General features: G+C 37.3%; 2 protein-coding genes across 2 annotated transcripts; one reads left to right on the forward strand and one right to left on the reverse strand.

Annotated features, from left to right (window-relative positions):
• Nucleotides 1-762: 762 nt before the first annotated feature.
• LOC149791766 (uncharacterized) lies at nucleotides 763-6,914 on the forward strand. The gene is made up of 3 exons (XM_089970268.1): nucleotides 763-843; nucleotides 3,497-3,632; nucleotides 5,886-6,914. Exons 1-3 carry the CDS (start codon nucleotides 835-837, stop codon nucleotides 6,272-6,274), a joined length of 534 nt encoding a protein of 177 aa, XP_089826394.1. The 5' UTR covers nucleotides 763-834; the 3' UTR covers nucleotides 6,275-6,914.
• A 9,438-nt stretch (nucleotides 6,915-16,352) lies between these two features.
• LOC149791767 (uncharacterized) lies at nucleotides 16,353-24,016 on the reverse strand. Its single transcript, XM_089970267.1, has 5 exons — nucleotides 23,662-24,016; nucleotides 22,779-22,992; nucleotides 18,257-18,378; nucleotides 17,270-17,358; nucleotides 16,353-16,631 (listed from the first exon to the last, which is right to left on the reverse strand). The coding sequence occupies exons 1-5, from the start codon at nucleotides 23,978-23,980 to the stop codon at nucleotides 16,428-16,430; spliced, it is 948 nt and encodes a 315-aa protein (XP_089826393.1). The 5' UTR covers nucleotides 23,981-24,016; the 3' UTR covers nucleotides 16,353-16,427.
• Between the last annotated feature and the right edge of the window lie 3,899 nt (nucleotides 24,017-27,915).

A 27,915-nucleotide genomic window follows, 5' to 3' on the forward strand; every position in this document is an offset into this window, starting at 1 on the left:
TGGATGCAATAGTCTGTCAGTATCAACACTAATGGGGTGGGGGTGGTTTATCAGGCTATATCAACCATAGAACATTACAACTAGAAAAGCAGAATTTAGTTTTATGGACAGAAAAATAAAATACTTCCATTCCGTACCAGCTGGAAGAGTTGTTTCAAGGCGCATTAATTCAAAATATGACCCAAAATTTAAATTTTCAGTAGATCAAAACGTGGTTGGAAAGAATGAGCGCGCTATACGCTATAAAGTTCGAATTTCGCTAAGCAGTGATATATGCGTACGAATACTGCTTCTGTTTATTTAATGAACCAAGCTTTTGTATGCACTTTGGGTTCAGCAGGTATTAAGTTACTTTGCTTCTTGTGTTTTGTTCTTTGTAGAGTTAAACCTGAGGTTAAAAAAAAATAATAGTGTACTATACAAATGTTACTACATTTGTATAGGAACGCATGAACAATTTTTTTTTAAATAGCAATATTGCACTTATAATATCGTGCTGTATATCTCCGAAAAACTCGTTCACATATTTTTCCCTCGATATAAATGCAATAACCTATAAATATATTGGGACAATTATACCCGGCCTCATTAGCTTCTCGTGGGTCGGTGGTTCTTTTAGGGGTTTTCCCGGGTTCTTCCTTCACCATTAATACTGGCCGCCATGTATAGTCTATCATGTGCTGAAAAATGGAGTTAAACCCCACAACAACAATAACAACCCGGCGTCATATGTACATGAAAATATAAAGCGGCGTACTATTTCCCCTTGTGTGCATTACCTAGATAACAACACGAAAGCCTGACACATTTCAATCGCTGTTCATTCCAGTCAAGATGTTTAAGGTGAGTGTATGTTGCTTCCATCTCAATTTAATAAGAACAGATACATGACGTGAATTAATGACATGTAAGTATACAGTTGTACAGGGGTTAGTACGTGCCACTTCTATCCATCGGGCATCACCCCCATAGATATAAAGATGTCACGATACTTGATTAAGATTGAAAGCCTAGATAACCACTATTGAGGCGGATGGGCACAGCAAACGGGCATCAGAGATTTGATCAGTTTTTATTTGTTCTTTAAGAATAAATGCTACACAACGTCAGTGTTACTCCGCATATCGCATATGTTCTATACACCAGGCAGGAGATCACAGTCCTCGCGTTTTCTTCGAAAAGCACTGTACAAGAGTTGTTACAAATCATATGATCTGTATGAAATGGAGTGTCATTCACAGCTGAAATTTTAATATTGTGTACAGTATACACTCTCCTATCAGTCGAGTACAACTGCAAAGAACATAACCCTGATCTACGTTCGTATAATGCGTTGGTAGATCACGGTCTATGCTGTTTTTTCTCAACTGATTGCTTCTAACAAACTGCATAGACACAGATATTTGGCACATTATCATGTCTGTGTATATGCAGTTTGCAGTTGAACTCGATTTGTGAGAGTACAGAAGGTAATCTGTTTTTTGTACTTTGAAAGTTTAAAGGCAATACTTATCATCCTTAAGTGACGATCTTCAAACAATAAAATCAATGTCGTTTGTAAGGCTAGACCAAATTTTATATTGAAGCGTGTGACTCGTGGATGCATACTGTGTCACGTGATATACATGGACCAGGTCACGCACAACAACTGAGTTTTGGTTAAGTGCCGGGTCTGTCACTCAACCACCAAAGAAATGAACTTACGATGACCCGACAACCAAATCAAATCACCTAGCTGTGTTCGAATGTTTCCCGAACCTTATTTCCCCACGTGCATGATCATCTACAACTTCAAGGTCATTCCTATACCTGGAATGTATTGTAACAAGAAAACCCATGGACTTTAATTTTCGTTTCGTTATTGTAATTTTCGTTTCATTAAAGTTTATGTTTTGATTTTAAATGTTTGGCGGGTTTTGGGTAACGTGATTCGGCCTGGGTGTGTGTATATATATATATATATATATATATATATATATATATATATATATATATATATATAGTGTCTTAGTTTTGGGTAACGTGATTCGGCCTGTGTGTATATATATATATATATATATATATATATATATATATATATATATATATATATACATACATACATACATACACGGGCCAAATGTGGCTGCTGTGGTGGTATTTTAGGAAGCGGTATGGTGCGATGACGTACACTTGCAAGTGTAGCAGCATAACCACCCCGCCAGAGCAAACACATTTGGTCGTATTTCGTCGGACAGAAGAGAGCCAGCTACGGAATCGGAAAAGAGTAGAAACAAGGTCTTTCGTCGACCAAAAACCGGCGCTACAAGGCTCAACCAAGGCCTTGCGACAATACACATTTGCACTGAGGATAACTCTTCTTTCATCATTTCGCACTCTCTCTCTCTCTCTTTCTCTTGATCGGATAACGACGCGACTCGGCGACTCTGCAACCAACCACGCGACTAAGTCGTCGACCGGAAGAAGACCAGTCAGTGGTTCAGCGACACAGTCGGCAACTCTGCGACCAAGTCGGCGACCAGAAGAAGACACAGTCGGAGACCCTGCGACCAAGTCAGCGACTGAGTTCAAGGCTGCGGCACAGTTGGCGACTCTGAGAACCAGTCGGCGACTCAGCAACCAAGTCGGCGACCAGAGGAAGACCCAGTCAGCGACTCTGTGACCAAGTCAGCGACATAGCAGGCAAATCGGCGACCCAGACGACGATCCAGTCAACGACCCAGCGACTGAGTCAACGACACAGTCGGCGACCACAGGACACCCAGGCGACGACCCAGCGACTCAGTCGGCGACAAGAAGCCATGAATAAGACGGTATCCCGGTGGGGAAGAAATCTATCACACTCTGGAGCGCCAGTCCTCAGACAAATTCAGCGGGGACCTACCCAAAAAGAACCCAAGATAGCGAGACATTGGGTAGTGTAGCCGAGGGAGTGTTCCGCTACAGTAGGTCAGTGGCTGCAATTAGGACCACCTCGGCTATTTACAAAACAAGGATTAATTGGGAAGTTACGAATGCTTCGAACTAGTTTTCATTTGTAAGCTTTCGGTAAATTCTACATTTAATCCGTTCTTAGAAAATAACCTAGGTGTCCGAATAGATTGAGGTTTCTTTATTAGCTGACAAATATCAGCCAACAAAATGAAAGATTTCAAATATCTGAGACATATTTTGTTGCGCAGAAATAACCCATATAGTCGGTATGGTGCCTGGTTGGTCCGACCGTAAGACACAGTCAGAAATCCGCTATGCTCTTTCTTTTACCCGTGCTGCGGCAGGATTTCCTCGTTTCTCATAACGAAGTTTTGTGTGGTCTCCTACTGCTTCATTTTTTCATTATCTTTTTTTTCTGCTTCATCATCATCGTCATCATCATCATCTTCTTTTTCTTCTTCTTCACATTCCACTAGGCCAAAGTTATCCAGTGCTCAATAATCTCTGTGATAAAAATTTAACAATACATAAAATCGAAAAGAATCTACTTTTTGTTTGACAGAATATTGAGAACATAAGTGTGCTATCGGGATTACAGCCGGACCGCCTAATCAAGCACTATGTCAGCGACGACGCGTGCCGGGCAGAAGTGGTGCTTCCAGGGATCTGGTACACGGATTTCGACAGGAAAATTGGAGGTTTGTATTAAATAAAATTAACGAGCAGTCGTCCAAATGGGGACGGTTTTCGGTTGTGATCTCACACCCCCAAACAAACCATACATAATTTCCGGAAGACAAGGTTTGTGAAATATTTAGAATAAATTGTTTCCAAATTTCAAGGTATGCCAAAGAAAGTGAGACTGCGTCTCAAATAAAGCAACAAATAAGTAAATTTTGTTCAATTTTCAAGTGACTATACGTTTATATGTGTGTAGGGTTCTTTATAGGTGGGAGGTGGGGGTTGATGCACCCACTCCCCCCAATCCGTCTGACCCTGGTGGGGTGAAGAAAGAATTACATCTATGAACTGATTATTCATGTACACTGTGTCATAGTTTCTCACTTTCAAGACCTTGGTACGCATCTTTGCTTTCACGATAAAGGGCCCATTTTAGGTGCAAAACGTGGTTGGCATTTGTAAAGGCAAACAAAAATCGAGTGCAATTTTTCGTGTTTGTTTCTGATTCAGGTTTCGTTAGATACAGATTGACCCTGCTACCCCCCCACCCCACCCCACCCCCCACCCCCAACTGCACACTATTTGGCAAAGTACATTGTTTTGCACGTTAAACTCTTCATTTTCGGATGCAAGTAAATACTGCATATAGTCCTCAGTTTCACACTGCCTAAATAGAAGTACTTAATTTTGTGAAACACCGGAACTTGTGAAGTTTGGTTGGTTCATATGTAAGCTTATTAGAGGACGCTAGAGAATCATTTATCTTGACTGATTTACAGAATTGTATCTCCCTATGAGAAAAGCAGTTTGGATCTGCAAGTTTTTAAGAGCAGTATACAAAGCAAGTAATGCGTTGTGAAGTGTTGTGTAATAGGATCGCAGGGAGTAATTAAATGTGTAACCGAATGAAAGTTCTCTCTCTCTCTCTCTCTCTCTCTCTCTCTCATTGTAGTTGAATAATATACAGCAATCATGATTTCCCTGGCAAAGTATGCAAGACACTGTTTATCTCTTGCAGCTCAGTTCCTGGACACATTTGTATCTATGATCATGCATGTGTGCGTTCACGTGTATCAGTTGTTAGCACTCTTAAAAAGTAAAATGTGGTCGTAATAACCTACATTTATTGCTAATCTGGCTATGGCAAATTAAAATTTCAGTGTGACGCAACAAATTCACTCAGTTTTAGTCACGGAGGAGTGCTGTTCCCATCTTTGAGTCTTGTTTTTACCTGGACCTAACAAGAGACCTATGAAAACTATATTGTTCACTTCGTGTTATTGCAGTTTACTTTGTGACAAGCTGAAATAATTTTCTTAACAAAATTAAGTCCCTGCATAAAATATCTAATATACAGAAATTATCGATAGTTCTTATACTTTGATAAAATTCCTTTCAGCCATTTGCAAACAAATTTAATTAAATAATTTAAGGACGTTATTTAAATCGGAGTATTTCTAGTTAAAACTTTTAAAATATACTTCTACAAATAAACATGCCAATTTTAAGAAGAGTGCTCATAGCTGATGCAATAAAATGCCACATGAATTCATTATCGGCTCATAACTGAACTTTGCCTATATATCAAGTTTAATTATACAGCCAATATACCAAGTTATATAACAAGATGGCCGCTATCGCTTAACCGGCTTGAAACAGCTATTCCGTTTTTTAGTGCCGTTTTCATGATATTGTGCTTTTTCCCTGTCTTCATCTACGTTATTGTGTTCATTATGTATTGACTGTTCAGTTCGTATGTGTTTCTTCATCTCCTTGTTTTGGAAATGAGAACAATTAGACTTTTTCTCAGCTGTCTTGCTCCACTGTTTTTGAACAAACCGCCATCACGTGATACTCGCCAGTCAACCCGTTTATGCTATGATGGACCCTCATTAATTGCTTTAAATGATCACTCCTTGGCTCTCCACACTACATTGTGCTCTAGACTAAACAAACTACATTCATCATTACCTAAATGTAAACAGATGCGAAAACAAAAACGTTGTTTCAAAGCTGGCTGGCGTAGAACAGGAAGAAGAATTCCAGTTATATCCCTTATTTCGGCTCAACAATTTAAAAAAATAAATTCGACCGTTAATTTAGACAAACTAATTCAAATACCCATTAATTCGTCAACCTTTGTGTCAACTATCCAAGAGATACCTCTGCGTATTGCATTATTCAATTCCCAGTCAGTAGGACCACCGGAATATCGCACAGAAATAGTTAATTTTATCAACGACCAGAATATGGACTTTTTTTTCTGACAGAAACATGGCTAAAAACATCAGGCGATGAGCCCAAGTGTGCGGATCTAACACCCACTGGTTACTCCATCAAGTCGTTCCCCCGTAACTCTCGCGGAGGTGGAATTGCTGTCATCACAAAGAACTCCATGATCAAACATCTTAACCACACCACAACATTCAATTTCGACCACACATCGTTTGAACTAGTCCAAACCACATTCACACTGGAACAAAGGTCAGTCCATTTTTTCTGCCTATACCGCCTTCCTCCTAGTAGAAAAAACAAGCTGGCCGAATCTGTCGTTTTGGAGCAGTTTCCGAACCTCCTGGAGTATGGAAATTTGATACGTGGCATCCTGATTATTTTTGGAGATTTCAACTTTCACTTTGACTTTCCCGGAAACTCATAGATTCCATTAATGTTTTCAACCTCAAACTGTCAGTCAACCAACCCACCCATAAACATGGTCACATTTTAGACTGGATTCTTCATAGACCTGATTATAACATTGTACGGTCCTCCCTGGTATCCCATGACCTTGCATCAGATCACCTCTGCATTATATGCGACCTTGACGTATCAGTCCCTAACCCTCCACCTTTATCTGCTATTAAGAGAAACCTCTGTATGATAAATGGAGCCAAATTAATGCACGACATCCAAGCAAACCTAACAACTTGCTTACCTCCTACAGCAGAACAACTCGATAACTGCTTGAGTGCTTAGATCCAGTATTGCCTTCACTAATTGATGTTATTAATACCTCTCTCTCATCAGGGGAATTCCCATCATGTTTCAAAACTGCCATTGTGAAGCCTCTGCTGAAGAAACCAACACTAAACCATAACGATTTAAAGAACTACCGCCCAGTTTCTAATCTCCCATTCATACAAAAAATCTTAGAAAAGGTTGTTCTATCCAAGCTTGTATTCCATCTGAATTCAAACAGTCTTTTTAGCAATGTACAATCTGCATATCGCCCTTGCCACAGTACTAAAACTGCTCTTCTAAAAGTAGTTAATGACATTCTCTCTGCGTTGGATAGCGGAAAGATTACAGTCCTCACCCTCCTTGATTCGTCTGCAGCATTTGACACAATAGACCATGATATATTATTTCACCGTCTCCAGCATGTATTTGGCATTCATGATACAGCCTTACTGTGGTTCAAGTCCTACTCAGTCAACAGGACACAAATTGTATCTGCAAATGGAATACACTTCAGCCCAGTTGATCTATTTTGTGGTGTTCCTCAGGGGTCTGTTCTTGGATCTGTTCTCTTCATTCTATACATACAATCGCTCTCAAGTGTCATAAATCATCATCCAGTGCCTCACCAATTGTACGCTGATGACACCCAAATATGCAAATATAGCCACCCAACTGAAGTTGATGCTACCATCAGAGGTGTAGAGAGGTGCATTTCTGATGTGAAATCATGGATGACATTTAACAAACTGCAGATGAATGATGATAAAACTGAGGCCATTCTGATCACAACACAAAGACTTTCTCATTCACATCCTTTACCTCAACCGATAAATATCAGCAACACCAACATTAAATTCACAGTCAGTACAAAACCTATGTGTTACTCAGGACAGTACTCTTACATTGCACCAACATGTCATGAACATATGCAAGGCTGAATATCTTGAGCTGAGACGCATCAGCTCAATAGCCCATTTCATGCAGCCGAGAACTTCATAATTTGCTTGGAATTTTGATCACGTGGCGGGTGGTCAGCTGACAGTAATAGTCACTCAATAGGTGGTGGGCAAAATATGGCGGACGCTTCAGCATCAGCATCAACTTCTGTAACTACTTCAACATCGTTTATCGAGTTGAAAAATGCATATTCAACAGCGATGCTGCCGCAGATATTGACGAAATTTAATATTGGAACCATCCTGTCTTATTTTCTGGAAACCAGGGCGGATTTCAAACCCATACGAGAGCGTAGCTTTGAACTGTTTTCATCTGGACATGTACATGTAAGTAAGGAAACGGTGTCGAAGTAAACAAATTTAATCCTGACAATCAAAGAGCAAGTTGTTCAAACTATTTATGTGCACCTGAAACGTAACTATAAAATGCGTTTCATATGAGTTTATAAGATTTGTTTTTGAAAGTCTGTGGATAATTTACATATAAATTTCAATCATTTAATTAATTTTATTTCTGAAATATTTCTACACAATAATGGACGCCATTTTGTTATGTACATGTGCCCACCAGCGTTTGATTGGCTGGAGTATAAAGTAACTCGGGAGGTTATTCGGATAATTACGGAGCAACTCGGTTAAATTCGGTATGAAATGGACTATTCGCAAATATCTTTCAGTTGATGCCACTAAAACACTTGTGTGTTCATTAGTACTTTCAAGACTGGACTATTGTAGCTCAATTCTGTCTGGTTCATCTCAATATCTGCTCCAGAAACTTCAAACAGTTCAAAACACAGCTGCTCGGATCATACTTAGAGTACCACGATCAGAGAGCACACCTCTGCGCTGCTCTGTGCCCTACATTGGCTATCCATTCGATCCAGAATCAAACACAAAATGTGTTCTCTGTGCTACGTTTCACTGTCGGACTCAGTCCAACATACCTGTCCGACCTCACCCATGTGTACACACCAGCAAGATACTTACGCTCCTCTTCTGACAATCGTATACTCGTTATTCCCACTATGAAAACAAAGTCATATGGACAGCGTTCTTTTGCATACCAGGGCCCAGCAACGTGGAATGAATTGCCCACTGAACTTAGACACAAAGACACAGTGATCCCATTCAAGAGTGCTCTCAAAACGCACTTATTTCGACTGCAAGAACAAACTTAATGATCTAATAATGTTTCCTACCTTAAATATTCTCAGCATGTTTTTTTTTAAAAAATGTTTTCTCATTTCATGGTGTTTGTTTTTGTAATCATATCGTTATATGTTTTTTTTATCTTGTAGGTATTGTCTAATGTTGTAAAGCGCTTAGAGCTTCTAAAGATTAGGCGCTATACAAAGTCCTCATTATTATTAGTATTATTAGACAGCCTATACACAAAGTTTGATTAGACAGCCCATATACCATATCTGAGTCGAGTCTGTATTGAGATACAGACCCAAGAGTAGTAACAAGCTCCCCAACAATATTATACATTTGTAACATTAAGCCTAAATCTGTTTAGAAATAACGAGTTTACGCTGTCAACAAACACCATACACAACATTTAGTCAAAAACTGTTAAGAAATGGAGCGTCTACACTGGTATTAAACACCATAGACAATATTTGGTTCAAATCTGTTTAGAAATTAAGAGTCCACGCTGATAACAAGCACCACAGACAACATATAGTCCAAATCTTTTTAGAAATGAAGATTATACGCTGGTAGCAAACACGTTTTGACGAAATAATGGAAGACGACGCATGATGGAATTCAGGGCCATGTTTTAATCACATATAGTCTACAGCAGAAATAACAATACTGCAAGAGATATTCCGAAGATTCATTTGTCCTAAAGTTCATTAGTCTGAACTATTTTTTTTTAAAGAGCACACTTCTCTGAACATTTTAGCTGGACGTTCCACTGTTTCGAAGGTTCGCAAGTTAAAGGAAAAATAGGGTTCAACAGTCCGAAATAGGGTTCAACAGTCCGAAATAGGGGTCAACAGTCCGAAAGCTCACTGATCTTATTGGTTACTTCGAAGCAAAAGCTTGAAAGTTTCACAAGTCAGAAGGTTCGTTAGATTCGTTAGTCCGAAAATATTTTTAAAAAATGGTTCACAAATCTGAAAGTTCGTTGGTCCGGAAGTATTTGAAAATGGGCTTATTATTTCAAACAACCAAAATTTAGAATGCACCTTTTTGTTATTGTCTGAAAGGTCATTAGTCTCATCATATTTGAAAGAAGGTTAATTTGTCCAAAGGTGTTATAACTCTGAACATATCCGAATCGATGTTTATTGTTTTTAGCACTGATATTTCAATCAAACCCGAAAAAGAACCCCATCGGACCATATTTGAAAAAGAGCCCAAAATATGTTTCATTTGATAAACGATTTTTAAACTTTACATGACCTTATCATATTTAACAAAACAATCAGTCAAGACAATTTTAATTTAGTGAATATTCTTGTTCTAATCTGTGGTACAGTCTCTCTCTCTCTCTCTCTCTCACACACACGCACACACACACATTTGGATTTTAACGTAATTTGATCAATTTTAGCCTTGCGGCTACTATGTCCCACACCCCTTTCAAACGTTATAGGGTGGACACTAAAATCTTGACCTTTTAACCCTGTCTGAGACCTTTATCTTAGAGCAGCCGGCCTTGGTGTTGTACGCCACATATTATCTAATGTAAAGATATCCATTTATGCAAAGCTTAATCAAAATCCCTCATCTTGTTCAAACGTTCTGGAGTGGACATATAAATCACAATCTTGATCTTTGAACCTCGACCGTGACCTTGAGATTGGAAACATGAGCCTTGATGTGATACGCAACTTACCTTCTACATTTATGTCATTGTTTCATGGAAACGTTCTGGACATGTCACGAATATCCTTATATTGACCTTAGATCCCGTTTGTGACCTTGACCGAGGGTTCGGGTTTGGTACGAGATAGATTGTTTAATAGCGATTCATATATGTACAGAGCTTCATCGAAGTCTCTCAGCCCATTGAAAAGGTATAGACCGGTCACGAAATACGGGACGGAGTGAAGAACGTACAATCTAACACTATATAATAACCAGGTAGGACCGTTCCGGTGGCCTAAGTGGTTAGAGCGTCTGAATTGGATGCGGGAGGTCACGGGTTCGAACACCGGCTGAGTCATACCAAAATGGTACTAGCGATTGCCTCGCTTGGCGCTCAGCATTAAGAGGCTAGTGTTAGGACTGGTCAGACTGGTGTCAGGATAATGTGACTAGGTGGGACATCATGCTACATGTCTGCGGTATGATGACCTAGTGCTAGACGTCACTATAAACTGTCACACTGGAGACATCGTAGTGACATGACTAAAATTGTCAAAATTACGTTACAAATCTAATTCACAGAGAGAGAGAGAGAGAGAGAGAGAGAGAGAGACTGGAAAATTGTTAAAGCTACGTTAAAAATCCAAATCACACACACACAATAGCACGCACGACTACACAAAGGTGTAAACATATAGATACCTACAAATATTAGTGAATAATTTTGCCATGCTTACGAAACTTTTATTTTTATTGAGTATTTGAATTAATGGACAACCAAGACGGCATCGCAATATTTTAATTATTTGTAGTGCTGTTTGAATTCGTGGACTATGAAGACGGCATATTAGTAACATTACGGTCGATCATGTCGTTGTACAAGTGCACACAATAAGGTATAGTTTCAAAATACCTTTCTGTCTCTAAAGTTTTTAATCTTTTTGATCACATAATTTTAAAATAAACGATATTTATTATTGCAGCAAATACAAAAATGAAACTTTAAACATTTAATCTTTTTTTCATGGACATCATAGGCTACCAGCAGTGGGTTCGATATTTTGATATTTTGATATCGAACATCGAATATTGAATCCACTGCTATCCCATTCAAACACATCTACTAAATCGAAGGTTCTATTATGCAGTGTTGTGAGCATGTGATCTTACTTTTTCCATAGTAAGATTCATTAAACAATACCCAAACCATTGCAAATGGTGCTGACACAATCCAACTTATTTTTGCTGTTCAACGTGACTGAATTAGCCAGAATTTACTGATTTATATTGCGTTTTCTTCAAACAATTTCAATTTTCAATTTTAATTCTTCTAATATTGGCTTCAAAAGGTGATGGTCGTTAGATCTAATGGAACATTGCTACTTACTTTTTATCGTTTTTGGCAGGCGGTAAATAAATTCAGAAAATGTGGATAAAAATATTATTAAGCACATTGTGTCTCATTCTTCCGGTTCGTGTCACTTATGCCGTAGTATTATGAGCTTAAGACAATTTCTGATGTGAAAACATCGATGAAAATGGTGAAGCAAGCTTTGCTTTGTATTTGAGACCGTTGTTTTTATAAATATAGATAAAATATAGAACGTGTTTGTGCTTTTTGTGAAGAAGAAAACCGATTTGCAAAACGTGTTTAGTTTGTGTCAGATTTATAAGGAGATTTCTTTGAATTTCGCGCTAGATTTAGATGTTCCCAATTACTGGTCTGTGTCTAAATTGTACGTAGGTTTGTTCCGGATGATTTGCATGGAGTTAATTGTTACATTTTAATGGACAAGTGACATCATACCCAAATATCGTCGATCAGTATCAACACAGATTTGGGGGTTGATTTATCGGACTAATTAAAGGATGAATTAATGGTTGAATTTACTCCCGATTCTCGTTACAGGGAAATGGATGTTGTCATCGATTGCGAAGACCTTCGAGGCAATCCGCTTCGCGGTACTTTCAAAAGGATTCATAAACTACAGTATTCTTAGGAACAGCAATCATTCCATGTTCATGGCTGGGGCGGTATATAACTTTAGTCTGGGTGTCCATCAGCTCAGTTCCAAAACCCATTGGGGTCCTGTCTTCCCTATTCGGGCCAGGATATCGCTCAGTCATGTAGGGACGTCATCGTTTACTATGGATATCCTTATGCGTAATGACAGCACAGGTGAACAATTGGCATCGTGTGTAAGCAAATTTGTGTACGTTGACTTTATCACGAGAAAACCGTCTCCAGTTCCGTCTTGGTTTTTAGGGTATCAGAAAAATCTCAACAAAAGTTTGAATATAACGGTCGAGAAGCCGAAGCCGCTTAAGATTCCGGAACATTGTTTTACGTTTACGCTAAGAGTTTATTTCAGTGATACGGACAATAACGGGCATGTAAATCAGTCGACGTATGTCAGATGGTGCTCTGACGTCGGGAGTTTTGCCGCGACATCTGGATATTACCGGAATTTCAGCGAGGATATCGGCGTCTACCCCTTAGCAAGACTTGAAACCCACTATCTTGGAGAAATGCAAGTAGAGGATCGTGCTGTAGTGCATACGTGGCAGGATGAAATTAACTCTAGAGAGCTGTATTTCTGTGTGACTAAAAGCTCAAAACCAGTCTTTCAGGCACACTTTCATTTTACAAATGACATTCCATTCGAGAGCCCTTTTATTAAAAGCAAGATATAATACAAAGCGAGCCAAGATGAAAGCTGAACTTTATTTAGACCTTCTCTTAGATGACTGTCAATTCAAATGTAGACTTTTTTTGGGCACCACTTCAAATAACTTTGATAAGTGGATTTATACTTAACTCCCTTCCAAATCCATCCTGAAGTACATCCGACGCCACATGAAATGCCGCATTTCACGAATTTTCTTTTTCAAAAAGGTATCGCAAAACTTAATCATTTAGAGCTGGTGTCATCACTGGCATTCAACTATTCAAACACGGCTGAGTCATTCGAGTAGGTGATTGACTCTGTTTTTATCCCTTCAGACATTTGTCTTTTTTAAGGTAGAAAATTCTTCTAGCCTACTACTTTTGTTTTAAAACTAAATATTTATAATCGATAACATATTGAAATGTATTCCCAAGATTTTCAAAGATTCATTTTGAGAAATTCTTTGATGGTAAAATTAGACTCTTTTGTAAGACAAGATGAAGGATAAGACCTGTGTAAACCAGATGTTTTCACATACAGGACACCGGTGTCAAGTCTGTTGTAGCCCGTATGTAAAAATAATCGGTTACCACAACCCACCATTAACAAAGCTTTGTTGAATACATTCGTTGATGCAAATATATGATCTTGTACTCATTTTTTAAATTAGCACGCGAAAATCCAATGGACGGCACGTAAAAATGAGTACATCTGCTGGAGCAATGCGTGCTGACTGGTTCCCATTTCTTTCCTTACACTTTTCCAGCAGAGTCTTGAAAAAATTCTGAAAACCTAGTAACCAGACAGCTTAAAATAATATCAATTATAACATGTCCTACGTTCGATTTTATCTAAATTATCTAAACAACAATATGTCAGATATTTTCCTGGGCCAGTATATTCAACGGGATCTTTGCTTAAGACAAGCAATGATTGCTTTTGCAGTCGGTTGATAACTTTTAAAATAAAATCTCAACAAAAAAAAATCTGATTTGTAGTATAGTGACAATAACTTAAATAGAATAAACGAAATTGCTTCACAAGTCACTGGTACTGCACCGGACTACAATTCAGCATCCTTCGGATCGCTAGTGCGAGTAAAATACAGTAAATCGTGGTTGACTGGTTTTTAGAGGTACTTTCACCATTTGTTCAGATATACCTTGAGGAGGAAATTGGAGCTAAGTGCCTTTCCCAAGGATACACCGGTGCATAGAACCCACGAACCTTGGGTTACGAGTCTGACACTACCAAGTGAGTCCCTGCGGTTGCCAGTCTACAGTGAAATGTATATAACTGACCATTGTCACAATGTACCCAGAATAGATAGGGAGTCGCAATAGGGAGGGTCGGATGAGTAGAAATTACATCTGATGAGTGTAATATTTCCCCGGATTTAACAAGATTTTCTAATATTCAGGACACCGATCAAACAGGTTTCTCTGCAGATTTTCATTGCAAACCCTGCAGCAAAATCTTTGTTTAATGGTGACCCAAGGTGTATTAACAGTTTTTTCTTAATAGATAGATGTCCTTTATCTAAGTGGCATGTGCAAGTTAGCTAAGGAAACTTGGTTCAAAAATGTCCTTTATTAGTAGTTATTTGTATATGGAGGTGTCACCTAGGGCAGGTTTCTAAGCATGTATTTACTCTATTCTGCAATAATTAACTTGATTAATATGATGTACGATGTGGTTTCGATACTTTTAAAAGCAACAATACAAAGATAAATCTATGTGACGGATTGAAGCAAACTCTAATTAATTAAGCTAGTTATATGGATTAAAAGAGCCTACCCACCCAGCCCAGACAATTTTTGTGAGTTCAACGAGAAATAATATAAAAATTAGTTCGAGACATATGTCGATTATTATTTTAAAAATACTAGGTGAAAGTATGATAATGTGCTATTTAGATGATATGCCCATTTCAACATTTTTTCCATATGTTACACGTGTAAATACACCATGTAACGTCACGATGCCATGCAAGGCAACTGCATAGTGGCCCAGCATTTCGAATGATTGCAGTGTCAATCAACAGAATATGCCACGTGCGTTCATTCACAGGTGCTCGACGCGAGCTTGGTGTTGAAAAAAGCAATAATCGGACAAATAATTATACAGAGCGACAAAACTACATCAGAGACAAGGTAAGTAACTTCCAAAACCCCAGTTGCACGCGTGATCATCAATTTCCCTAAGATATTTCCGTCTTTGAAGGCACACAACTACGATCCATGTTTTGTTTTACTCCTGAGATATCTTTTAGTTTCATACTTCAGTTTGGTGCAGCTAAGAAAAATCAATGATGGCATTATGATTAGAAAAATATTTTTAGGAGTAAAACAAGCCGTGGATTATGGTTGTGTGCCTTCAAATACGGAAATAGCAGAAGGAAATGGAGGGTCAAGCGTAGAACGAAGTTTTTGGAAGTTACTTACTTTGTCTGTTCTATAGTATGATAGACAGGGTCCTATGTCATAACAGGTCTTGTGAGTTATCTAAAGTAATTTTGTCACGCTATGATTTTTTTCATATGATAGAACATCCCCCCTCGTTTTAGAACATTTTGAAGAAGAAGAAAGAAAAAAAAATCGAAAAAACAAAAAAAAATTGCAAGAAACACCAGGCAAATGCAACAAGAAACCAGCGATGTAAAGCAAGCAGGACCGTTCCCGAGCTCTCCTTCCCACTAATGACAGCCAACCATTCAACTGTAGGGGCCTTTATGGACCCACAGATTGAGGCCAAACTATCAGGGTTCCTTGAATCCATAAAAGCCTGGGGGAGGTAGCACCATCCCCTTCCCCAGGAACAACTAGCAGGCTGCGGTGCAGTCAGAAAAAAGTGGCACATGCACAATTGTGCGCACGCCACTATAATTAAACTCAACAACAACAAATGATTTTTTTCTTTGAGATTATTGCCCTTTTTCGACATCAAGCTCGCGTCGAGCACCTTTGTACTCATTCTGAAGTTAATATGTTAAACTCGTCAATTAAAATTCAGTATCTCGCTTAAGATACCCTCCATTCTAATATTGTAATGAATACAATAATTTTACTTTCGTCTGGTGTCATTTACATATTATTGTAGTGTTTTTACAAATGGATCGAACTTTTCATGCTTTTTGACCCTTTGTTTGCTGTTGGGTTTTTTAAATAGTAAGTGCGGAGCACCTTAACAAAAAGGGGCAATGAAAGAATAGCCGTTCTTGACAATGCTGGGTCATTTCTCTTCCAAATATGTACATTGCTGTATCATGACGCTTGCTTAATGAATATTTTTGTTTTCCGCCCTTCCATCACAAAATTAAATAACAAATAAATAGAGTGTAAAACGATGTACATTGTTGAATTTGTTTAGAAAATATTGTTTAGTTTACAAAATAAAATGTATCGTCTTATTCTGTTGTCTGCTCTTTCTCAGTTTCTTTGGCGTCATGATCATTTAAGCCATCTTCCGGTCCAGTGCCATGTGATGCGTTGTTGTCATCGATATCCCTCACCTCCACATCATGGTCACCTGATCCGTTATTAGTTTGCTCATTCTTCCGAGCCTTCTTGGCATGACGCCTGCGTTTCTTTGCTTCTTTGTATGTCCCAACCTGTCGATTAAATGCAATTAAGACACATTAATACGTAAATTGTCCTATTTATTCCATTCAACCACTTACCAACAGACATAGCCATTTTTTGCTCATCAATGAATTTGACTGATTGTCCAGCTTAAAGGTTTCATGGTCAAATTAGTGCGCACCTTTTAACATTTTTGAGGAAAATATGTGCATCAGAATTATAAAAGTAAATAAAAGCTAGTTGTTGAATGCGCTTATATTTTGAATGTAGTTAGTTTAACCTTTAAATGTTCACCTGAACCAACCTGCTACTTCTTGATTATGCACTCGTCTATATTGACGTGGGCCAAAATGGCGCTGTCGAGCTATGGTGGCGCTCTACAGTTTCCTATTTTGCATAGGGTTAGGATTTTAAAGAAAAAGAATTTCCCCGGCTTTCCTCACTGGTTATACTGGCTATTTAAAAAAGACATTGTATATCTTAGGTATAATGCAGAGAACCTTTAATTCCCTTTATTTTGGTGTATGATTGATGGGTGTACTATGGGTTATAGAGTATACAGCTTGGTCTTACTTCAAATGTGCACCTTTCAAAAAAGTGCTAGCTCTATTTGGTCATTTTCACTTACTGAACTTCAGAGGTAAATTGTATAAAATAGTTAACTTACTTGCTTACTCAGCATTGTGCAGTAACCCTTGTACTCGCTTAGCTCTTTCTCCGCTTCCGAAAGTTCACGTCGAAGTTGTCGCAGAAACTCTGAAGTAGTAAATGAACAATGAACGAAGTGTTATGGATAAGCACGAAAGGACCATAATTTTCACAAAGATGTTATAGTTTATCAAAATAAATAAAATTACTATGTCATTATGGGACTTTCCGCTAATTTATACAGTAGCTAAAAGCATTGATGCTGAGAAATAACTTGATTGAACTCTGACCTTTGCCAATATGCATTCGCAATACTGTAATCTAACCGTTCGAAGATTTTTGAACAGTAAATAAATAAGAATATCTTTGTCCTTTCAATCAGTCTCTGTGATAATAACGTTAGAAACTAATGCTATATGGCAAACTTCAGTATTCGAGAGTTTAGATTTAGCTGAGGATGTGTGTGTGTGTTTGGATTTTTAACGTAGCTTTAAAAAAATTCAGTCATATCGCTACAATGTCTGCAGTGTGGCAGTTTATAATGGTGTCTAGCACTGGGGCATCATGCCACAGACATGTGGCATGATGTCCCACCCAGTCATATTATCCTGACACCAGGCCGACCAATCCTAACATTAACATCTTAAATGCTGAGCGCCTAGCGAGGCAGCTGTTAGTACCATTTGTATAAGTCTTTGGTATGACTCGGCCGGGTTTCGAACCCGCGACCTCACGGTAATTGAGGAAGTCATAAATTATATAACACAAATAAAAATCATTCTTTTCAGTACTCTTCTATCGCTGTGCAACTGTACATACTAAGCTTACTGTAGATTTTGCGTGCTGTATCCAACATAACCCTCCCCCCCCCCCGTGGATTACATATGCAGCAATTTCACTTGACATAATCTGTCACAAGGTTTTGTTTCATAGGTTAGGTTATATATAAGACACTAGCGTCAATGTGATGTTTAATTTTTTTTCTGTTTGCGAAACAGTTACTAACCTTGACAGCTGATCAGTTCCCTAAAGCTATGCAATCTTTCAGTCATAACCTCTCTCCACTGTTCGTCGTAAAACTCGTGGATTTCTCGTGCTTTCGAATCCACCTCACTTCTTACGAATTTCCTGCAGCATAAAATGACTATTTTGTTTTTGTTGTATATATTTCTTGTTTGATTTCTTTTTTAAAAAAATGGATGGACATCATGTACGAAATCAAATTTAATATGATACTTAAATTCAGTAAACGGATCACGTTACAGTTTAGAGTTATAGGTTTGCCAATCCTTTATGACCGTTTCTGGTCAATAACTTTTAAGGACTTTATGGACTGAAATCAATGCTGGTATAATGATTAATACTGAAAACATTTAGGTCAAGTTGGATCATGCCTTGCTTTGCGCATAGTATTTGACTTAGAGGTTTTCCGTTGCATAGCTAAATGCTAATTTAAGGAGCACACGGGCAGAAATCAAATTTGGTATGTAACTTTCTTTTGACAAAGCAAGACTTAATTTGTTTTTCAAACGATGCAGTAAACATTTACCAGATTTAAGGCGGCACTCTACATATATTATGTACTTCTGAGAGAGTGCCAGGTTTAAGGTGAAGTTTGCATTCGCATCATGCACAATGGACATAATGTTGATATAAGTCTTTGTAACTTTAATATACTTGGCTGAAGTTTCCTTGTATATTGTACTTGTAAAAACTCTACATGATCTAAGGACACAGATAGCCAAAATGGCTGATCCCATGTGCTCCAAAAATCAGCCTGAATTAAACTCTCTTTAACAGTTATTAAAATAGGATAAGGAATTTTGTAAAATTAGACAATACCAGCTTTTGAAAGTGCAATAAATAAATTGCAAACTATATACAAACTACAAAAAAGGTCATCGGCTCTTGTTTTGCAATTTACTCAGAAAGGAAAATAACCAAGAGGAGCTAGCAAATATTTTTATAAGTGCGTATCTGAACTATTCCCAATCTGTATACTTTATAACTCATTTTGCATCCATTATCATATACCAAAGTAAAGGGAATTAAAAGTTCTTTTAACAATACGTAAGGTAAACAAATGGCCAGGACAACCAGTGAAGAAAATCTGGGAAACTAGTTGTCTTTAAAAATCAAACTTTATGCAAAATACGAAACTGTAGATCGCCACCTTAAAACATATATGAAAATTTGTTTAGTTTGTTTTCTTATTTTCATATCATCATGTATGATGTCCCCCCCCCCAAAAAAAAGGTACATTAACATTGATGTTATGTATGCAAATATGCTAATTATGCTTATTTTGTTCCTGCTTACACAGTGTACCTTGTGGCAGTATTGTGTGTGCAGTGACCTTTCTTATAGGGAAATTAAAAGTCCTAGAACACAGGAGTGACGTCAACTTTCTTGTCACTCATTTGTAATAAAATTATGGAAAGATAATCTGCCGACAGTTCAGTTTCTACACAGGTTATAGTCTGTCAATAGTTCAGGTCCTATACAGGTCATAGACTATCAACAGCTCACATTCTTCACAAGTTTATCCTGTTAATAGTTCAAGTTCTACACACGTTGTAGCCTGTAAATAGTTCGAGTTCTACACAGGTTAGGTGGCGCTATACAGTTTCGCATTTTGCATAGGGTTAGGATTTTAAAGAAAAAGAATGTTCCCGGCTTTCCTCAAAGGTTATACTGGCTATTTAAAAAAGACCTTGTATATCTTATGTATAATGCAAAGAACCTTTAATTCCCTTTATTTTGATGTATGATTGATGGGTGTACTATGGGATATAGAGTATACAGCTTGGCCTTACTTCAAATGTGCACCTTTCAAAAAAGTGCTAAGTCTACTTGGTCATTTTCACTTCCTGAACTTCAGAGGTCAATTGTATAAAAAAGAGCCGATAACTTTTTTACATTTTATATATTTGGTAATTCATTCATTGCACTTTCAGAAGCTGGTATTGTCTAGTCTGGCAAAATTCATTTTCCTTATTTTAATAGCTGCTATGTATAGTGTACTTTAGACTAATTCAGACTGATTTTTTAACACAAGGGAGCAGTCATTTTAGTTAGCAGTGTGCTTAAATCATGTAAAATTTCCAAAAGTACAATATCCAAAAGAAATATCATCCACATTACATTAATGTAGCATAGAGGTATGCAAACATTCTCTCCACTGTGCATATTTTAAATGCGAACTACTTCACCTTACATATGTCACTCTCTCAAAAGTACATATTATCTGGTGAGCGCCACCTTATATCCTGTCAACAGTTCAAGTTTTAAACAGGCCATTGTCCTTCAACAGTTCAAGTTTTAAATAGATCATAGTTTGTCAGCAGTTCAAGTTTCTGTACAGGTTATACTCTGTCAACGGTTCAAGTTTCTGTACAGGTTATACTCTGTCAGCAGTTCAAGTTTCTGTACAGGTTATACTCTGTCAACGGTTCAAGTTTCTGTACAGGTTATACTCTGTCAACGGTTCAAGTTTCTGTACAGGTTATACTCTGTCAACGGTTCAAGTTTCTGTACAGGTTATACTCTGTCAACGGTTCAAGTTTCTGTACAGGTTATACTCTGTCAACGGTTCAAGTTTCTGTACAGGTTATACTCTGTCAACGGTTCAAGTTTCTGTACAGGTTATACTCTGTCAACGGTTCAAGTTTCTGTACAGGTTATACTCTGTCAGCAGTTCAAGTTTCTGTACAGGTTATACTCTGTCAACGGTTCAAGTTTCTGTACAGGTTATACTCTGTCAACGGTTCAAGTTTCTGTACAGGTTATACTCTGTCAACGGTTCAAGTTTCTGTACAGGTTATACTCTGTCAACGGTTCCAGTTTCTATACATGTCATAGTTTGTCAACAGGTCAAGTTTTACACATGTCATAATCTGTCAACAGTTCAAGTTTCTATACAGGTCATAATCTGTCAACGGTTCATTTTCAACACCGCTTATAGTCTTTCAACATTTCAAATTCTAAACAGGTCATATGGTTTCAACAGTTTAAGCTCTACACAGACGAATGAATTTTAAACTTGAATTATTAGTGATCTTGTAATCAGCATACGGGTACACTGGTATATAAAGGTACAAGTAAACATGTCTCCAAACGGGAATCTTTTCCATTTGAATGCGTAATTGTTACATGTCTCTAAAATGCTTGTTAATTTTTGTTTACACAATTATAAAATGTTCATTTTTTGTATGATTGATTCATAAAATTAAAAACGAGTAATTATTTTTAAGTAATGAAGTAGCATTTTTAATTTCGTTCTTAGTTTCTGGAGTTTCGTAAATGTTTCTTGTGAAGGTGTCTTAATAAAAGAAATGAAATCGAAATTGACCTTTTCGCGTTGTCAGTCACATGAGTGTTTCTTCTCAACAAGTTTTACCACATTTGCTTTTGCTTTTTTTTTTCTCTCGCAATATTGATGCATGCTTTCTCTTTTATTGAAAGCTTCCTGAACTGAAGATTGTACCAGTGTAGCTGAGCTGATATAACTGTTCGATATACTTCCATTTTAACCGTATCCAAGTCACGTACATTTCTCAGCCAAAATTGGAAGTAGGTCAGTAGTTATCATCAGCGACTGTTAACATAAAAACAACTCAACTGTTGTTGAAACCGTTTGAGGATTTGAGACTCGTAGAATATGTATTCTAGTTAAATTAAAGAAAGTTCAGAAATTTTATGTTCATTTGTACGATTTTTAGATGGTCTTTTTCACATCCTTATTGCGAATAAGTGGAGAAATTCTCGACACACTGATATTTTAGTTTTATATTAAATTTCGAAAAGGAAGAAGCAGCTTAGCGATGTGTACTTATCGACGTCTTTAATACTATGCATATACACTCTTGCAAACTTTTTAAAATCTATTGACATCTTCGATTTGTGTGGTGACTGTCAATCAACTATCGCATGAAAAGAAATTCCAATGACCAGCATACAAATAAATTTCAATCGACCAGTTGAATCACCCATTTAATGATTCTACACAAATCTGACGATGCAGTATTTTCAAACATGGATGAATCAATGTTGTCTTCATCCGATGACTTGGTCTGAACACATTTTGCAAAAGAGAATTTACTTGTGAAAGTTTACGAAACTGATTTTCACAGAAATATATAGCAAATAAACAAGGGAATAATGGCGTGCATCGTATCGGCCAAAGTAGCAAAAATGTGTCAGCGAGTTATGTCGGCAATGTTGTAAATGTTTACCTTTTCGCATTTTTCGTCATGTTCTGTTTCGGTCAAACGTTCCATCTAAAGCCCAGCTGTGGGTCTCATACACGTCTTGTACCAGATAGCATCCAATTTTCAAATCTCTCTAAACTTAAAACACCTATCATCTAATTTCAAAAACTGTTCAGTATAATTCTCAAAGTCTTCTGTCAAAAACAAAATGTCATGAAGAAAAAAACATGTTTACAAAAAGCTAGGATACTTGGTGGTCGAAGCAGTCAACCGGTTTTAGAGATGTAAAAATGTCTGCATATGTTTATATGACTGTACCTGAATTGTGTAGCAGGCACGCATATCATTGGCTCCCTGTCTGGGTCCAAATAGAATTTGGTCCCATTAGGGAAATCTTTGTTTTTCTCCTCCTCCTCCTCTTCGTCTTCCTTCTTCCCTGAATAAGCACGCCCCTTTTTCTTTTTCTTCCGTCCTTTATCACTGGCACGATCACTGTTGTCGGACTGCTTGGCACGCCCCTCCATTTGCTCCGCTATAAAGGTTTTAGAGGGGTAGGTAAAAGTAGTAGTAGTAGTAGTAGTAGTAGTAGTAAAAGTATCAGCAATAGAGGGAGGGTGAAAAGATCTGCGAATGGCAACACCATCATTATTATTGTTCTTGTTGATATTCGTGATGCTGCTGCTGCTGTAGTAGCAGTTGACGGCGGCGACGACAACGATTACGACGATGATGATGTTGACATTTGATCTGATTCGTGGTTGTCATGTTTATTGTTAGTATTTTCGACAATTACCTTGTTGTCATCTGCCAAATGTTTGCCCAATTAAAATAAAAACCATTCTTCAATATGAACAGATCTTTTGTAATGCTTATTTTCATACATTGGAAAAAAAAGAACACTCACACACACATATTCATATTTGTAGGAAAATTATATGATTTTAAGCAAAGGAAAGATTCAAATTCACCACCACCACCAATAATAATAATAATAATAATAATAACAGGTACTATTCAATGTAGTTTGAATAAATGTCATATATGACCACATTGTTATATACCTTAATATGGACCTGCAAAGCGTACAAACATATTTTTAACTATAACTGATGGTCGGATGTGTGTGTGTGTGTGTGTGTGTGTGTGTGTGTGAGGTGTGAGAGAGAGAGAGAGAGAGGGGGGGTGGTGGTGGTGGTGGTACCATTTTCATTAACTGTAGCACCATTTTCGTCACTCATAGCGCTAGACAGCAGAACTCGATAAATGTATTTCTCAAGCAACTCCTCATCAACTTCCGTCCTTTGCTCATACCGGCCGTATACATTTTTGGACATGTCAATCCCATAACGTCTATCATAATATGGATCAAGAGGCTTAGTGGCAGAGCTGTCAAACATTTCCAAATACGTGTATAAAGATGAATCAGGAAGATTTTTCACGTATCCAAGGTCAATCCTATTGAAAAAGCGTTCTTTTGCCTCCAGTGTCAGTCTTGGACGGTACGTTCTTGTCGTTGTCATATTTGAAAATATTTGTTTTTCAACCTCTTACGAATCGGTTACAAATCTGCATTGTATGCAGACTTGTATACATAACGTGCATGTGACGTCACGCAATAATACTGGTTTTTACGTCACTATCATGACGACAATGTTTTTGCGAAAGTGAACTTTCACACTGTCATGTGCAGCTTTCTTACATCATTCTTTACCTATTCCTGAAGGACAAATAATTATTTTAATTCATCAATGATTCATTAGTAGTATCAAATTAATTTTAACTTTAAGGCAGGAGGTCTTAAATGTCAAAATCAAAAGCTTTTTTATGTTAATAAAATTTCTTTCCGTGAAACGGACCCGAGTTTACACACATAATGTTTCATTTCTTACTTTAGGGTTCTTTTTTTCTTCTTCAGCACATGGGTGTTTCAATATTTTTATAAATAAAACTATTCCTGAAGGACAAATAATTATTTTTTATTTATTAACGATTCATCAGTGGTATCAAATTAATTTTAAACATTTTCTCAGAGGACATAATTTTATAAACGAGATGGTCACATTTCTAACCAAATAACAAGCAAATATTAAAATGATGATTGTGTGCAGTTATTGATAATTTTATCTAAGATACTGCGAGAAGAAACTGTATAGAACACCATTTATTACATGAAACACGACCATTTACTAATTCATTTTCATGTCATTACACCGGATAATAACGTCCATGAATGAACAATTTACAGGTTCTTTCAAGGACTAACATTGCATTCACTACCACAGACTTCTAAAGGTTTTTAGAATGGTATGATCATGTTTAATTTGCAAAAGACATTTGGCACAGCGAATCATTTCATTTTGTGCAAGAAATTATCTGCCACGGGAGCAAAATAAATTGATCAGTTTCAATCATTCTTTCCTAACAGACTCCCAACTGTTAATATAAACGGAACAAAATCCGTACTTAAGGCTATAAAATGGGGGATATTTCAGCGTAATATCTGCGGCGTCACCTCTTCCTTTGTTTAATAATTGTGGTTATAAGCATCAATTCAGACTGTAAATAACTATGCTTTATGGTGATAGTACAACTCTCTTTACATACCAAGATCCTAGTTTCGTATCTCCGAAGTTCGGACACGAACTTGAATCATGTAATCAGCAGTTAGTTGACAAAAACAAATCACTTCGTCTTGGTAAAACTGAATTTATTCGCTATTATTTAAAAGAAATGCAAGCTTAAAAATACAAAAATTATTTATGTCTTTCATAAGATCGAAATTTAGTTGACAACAACAAAATGGTAATGTGAAGAAAGTTAATACAAAGGTTAAATTTATTTACAGAGAATGTGATTTTGTTTCACAGAAAACTTGACAGAATCTCTGTGTTCCACAGAGATTTAATGTAAATGTACTGATTTTGTTCATTGTGGTTTTCTGAGCTCACTCAGAAATGAAAAATGAAATTTCAGATTGCTCAAAATTAACGTAACCTATCTGAACCAAGATATAATATTCCCCAATATGTTCTTTCAAATGTTGTAATGGTTAATGTGAAGAAGAAAACAACAACAACAACAAATGAATTATATAATTTAAGGTAAACCATGTTTACAACACTGTAAAGAATATTAGCCAGCATTTATTTTTACCTAGTCATTTCCTCAAAGTATTAGAACATCACCATTACAGTATCAGGGACAATAGTTATAACTTTAAAGTACAATTGCACATCATCTTCTCCCTTTTATTATTGTGAAATAAAAGACTGGAAAACCCTACTACAAAATATTAAAAGTATTAAAAAGAGATGTTGACTTTACACTGATCTAAAATTTTGCTTAACAAAACAAAATGAAATTATGGAAGAAATTAAATATTGATTTTAGGTAGAAGTTAGATAATGGGAGAGTCAGATTTCTGTTACAGATCTGGTTTCAATGCCTTATATACCCCGCAACTGTACCCTTGTTGCACTCGTGAACGTATTCCTGCAGGGGTGGGAACGCCGTTCTGTTTGCGCACCGCCATCATGTTTTATAGAAACTATACCCGCCCTGGTTTCGAATGGCCACTCAGGTGAAAATTAATTGTGCAATATGCGATCGCTTGATGATCTCTCAATAGATACATATACGATCGGGCTTCGCGTGATCCGCAGGTCGTACCTAGGTCACGCCCAGCAATCTTGTGAAGTTTGAGATTTCCTACGAGAACCTAGCTCGAGAGCTCGAGAGAAACCCCACGGCCTTCTGGCTAGAATCGAGTACAGTCATTGATCGCGGCTCAGTCTACATCTGTAAATATTGCGTGACTCATTAAGTTTAACTGGCTTATTTATAATTTTAACATGTAATCATCTCATACTTTTAACCATTCCAACACTGCTATCTTACTATAATTGTTGCACTTAAACGCAGCCGCTATGACAATTCCAAACGAATTCCCTTTCACATGATCAGGAGGTGCATTACGTGTTTTACGCCAATGCTTAAAAATTACATACGACTTTTCCCACCCTAATTTTGAGGCCTAACCTGTTAGTATGTCCCACTCTTGATAGAGACATTCTTGGTTCGAATCACGATGGTGGAAGATCATATTTCGCTTTATAATTGAGGAAAGCTCAGGTGGAGTCGTAAACGAAAATGAACGTCAAGTCTGATGTTGGAATGTTGGTTATTACTATCTACTAGATCCAGTTAATTCTTTGAGAGTTAGCATAATCGACACCGATGGGAACACAAGACTGTAAGACAATAGTGTGCGACAATTTAAGATAGCAGTGTGATTATAAATATTTAAAAAATCCATAATGTCTATAAGACCAACCAGAACAGCGACAGTTTCCTTTAATGTGAGAATAAGATATTTTTAAATGAGAAAATTGTATTAAACAATCAGCGAGTATTGTATACTGTCAAAAGTACAGATGATTGACAAATATAGTATTATAAAAGATTTCATGAGTGTATCTGATTCAGCAATTTAATTACTCACACAGTGGCGTATTTCTTCCATCACAGAAGAGGTCGAATCCTTGGATTGTTAAAGAGGCCCAAAAATGTTGTACAATATTCTAAAGACGTATCCGGAGAACCTTGATGAATTAACCAGGTTATGAATCGTATTGGAACAAGGACGACGGTAACTTGACGAAAAATAGAACAGAAAGTGTGAAAAGTCATTGTATAATACCGTTCAAGAAAACTTGAAATCGCTGATGTTAGATAATTCACCAGTGCGAGTGATCATTGGCGATGTGTTAGACAGTGGCACACCCATAGACGGTAGTAAATTCATTAACGAAGACGATTAATGCAGCGGAGATGACGAAGACAAGTAATGTGACGACTGCGAACATCTCAGTGATCGCCGTCAAGAACAAATTGAGAGAGATGCCTTCATTTAATATATAGAAACACAGACGACGTTTTCAAGCAGGGTGGAAATATTTCTGGAAACTGCAGAATCTGAGCGGTAGATGCAATGTCAGGAGCTCTATGAAAAACAAACACATAAAGACACAGAAACTATGGAGTTAATATGCAAGAGGTGCAAGACATTTGAAATTATCAGATGTTAACGTACAAGGGGTGGTCTTTAACGAGTTGGTATAATATTTTATACTGGTCAACGTGCAGCGATTTGGCCGAATGCCATCTAGAAGAAATTTCTATTTAAACGGGAAAAGCTAATTGATGGTAATAATCAGTTGATGCGCCCTGGTTAGAAAGTTGTTTAATTATCACTGCCTTGAGATTCGAAACTACCATCAAGGGTGAAAAGTATTTTATAGTGAATGGTAGGCCGATTAAATAGTATCCACTGCGGTATACTCTATAATTTTATTTACCGTCGGAAATAATGGACAGGATACATCTAAAGCTACGTACACAATCACTTGAGGAAATAGACGAGTATTTATGTTAAACAAAACGATTCTCATTTGTA

This window comes from Sinohyriopsis cumingii, chromosome 9 (assembly GCF_028554795.1).
Source record: "Sinohyriopsis cumingii isolate HCF-2022 chromosome 9, ASM2855479v2, whole genome shotgun sequence".
NCBI classification, from domain to species: Eukaryota; Metazoa; Mollusca; class Bivalvia; order Unionida; family Unionidae; genus Sinohyriopsis; species Sinohyriopsis cumingii.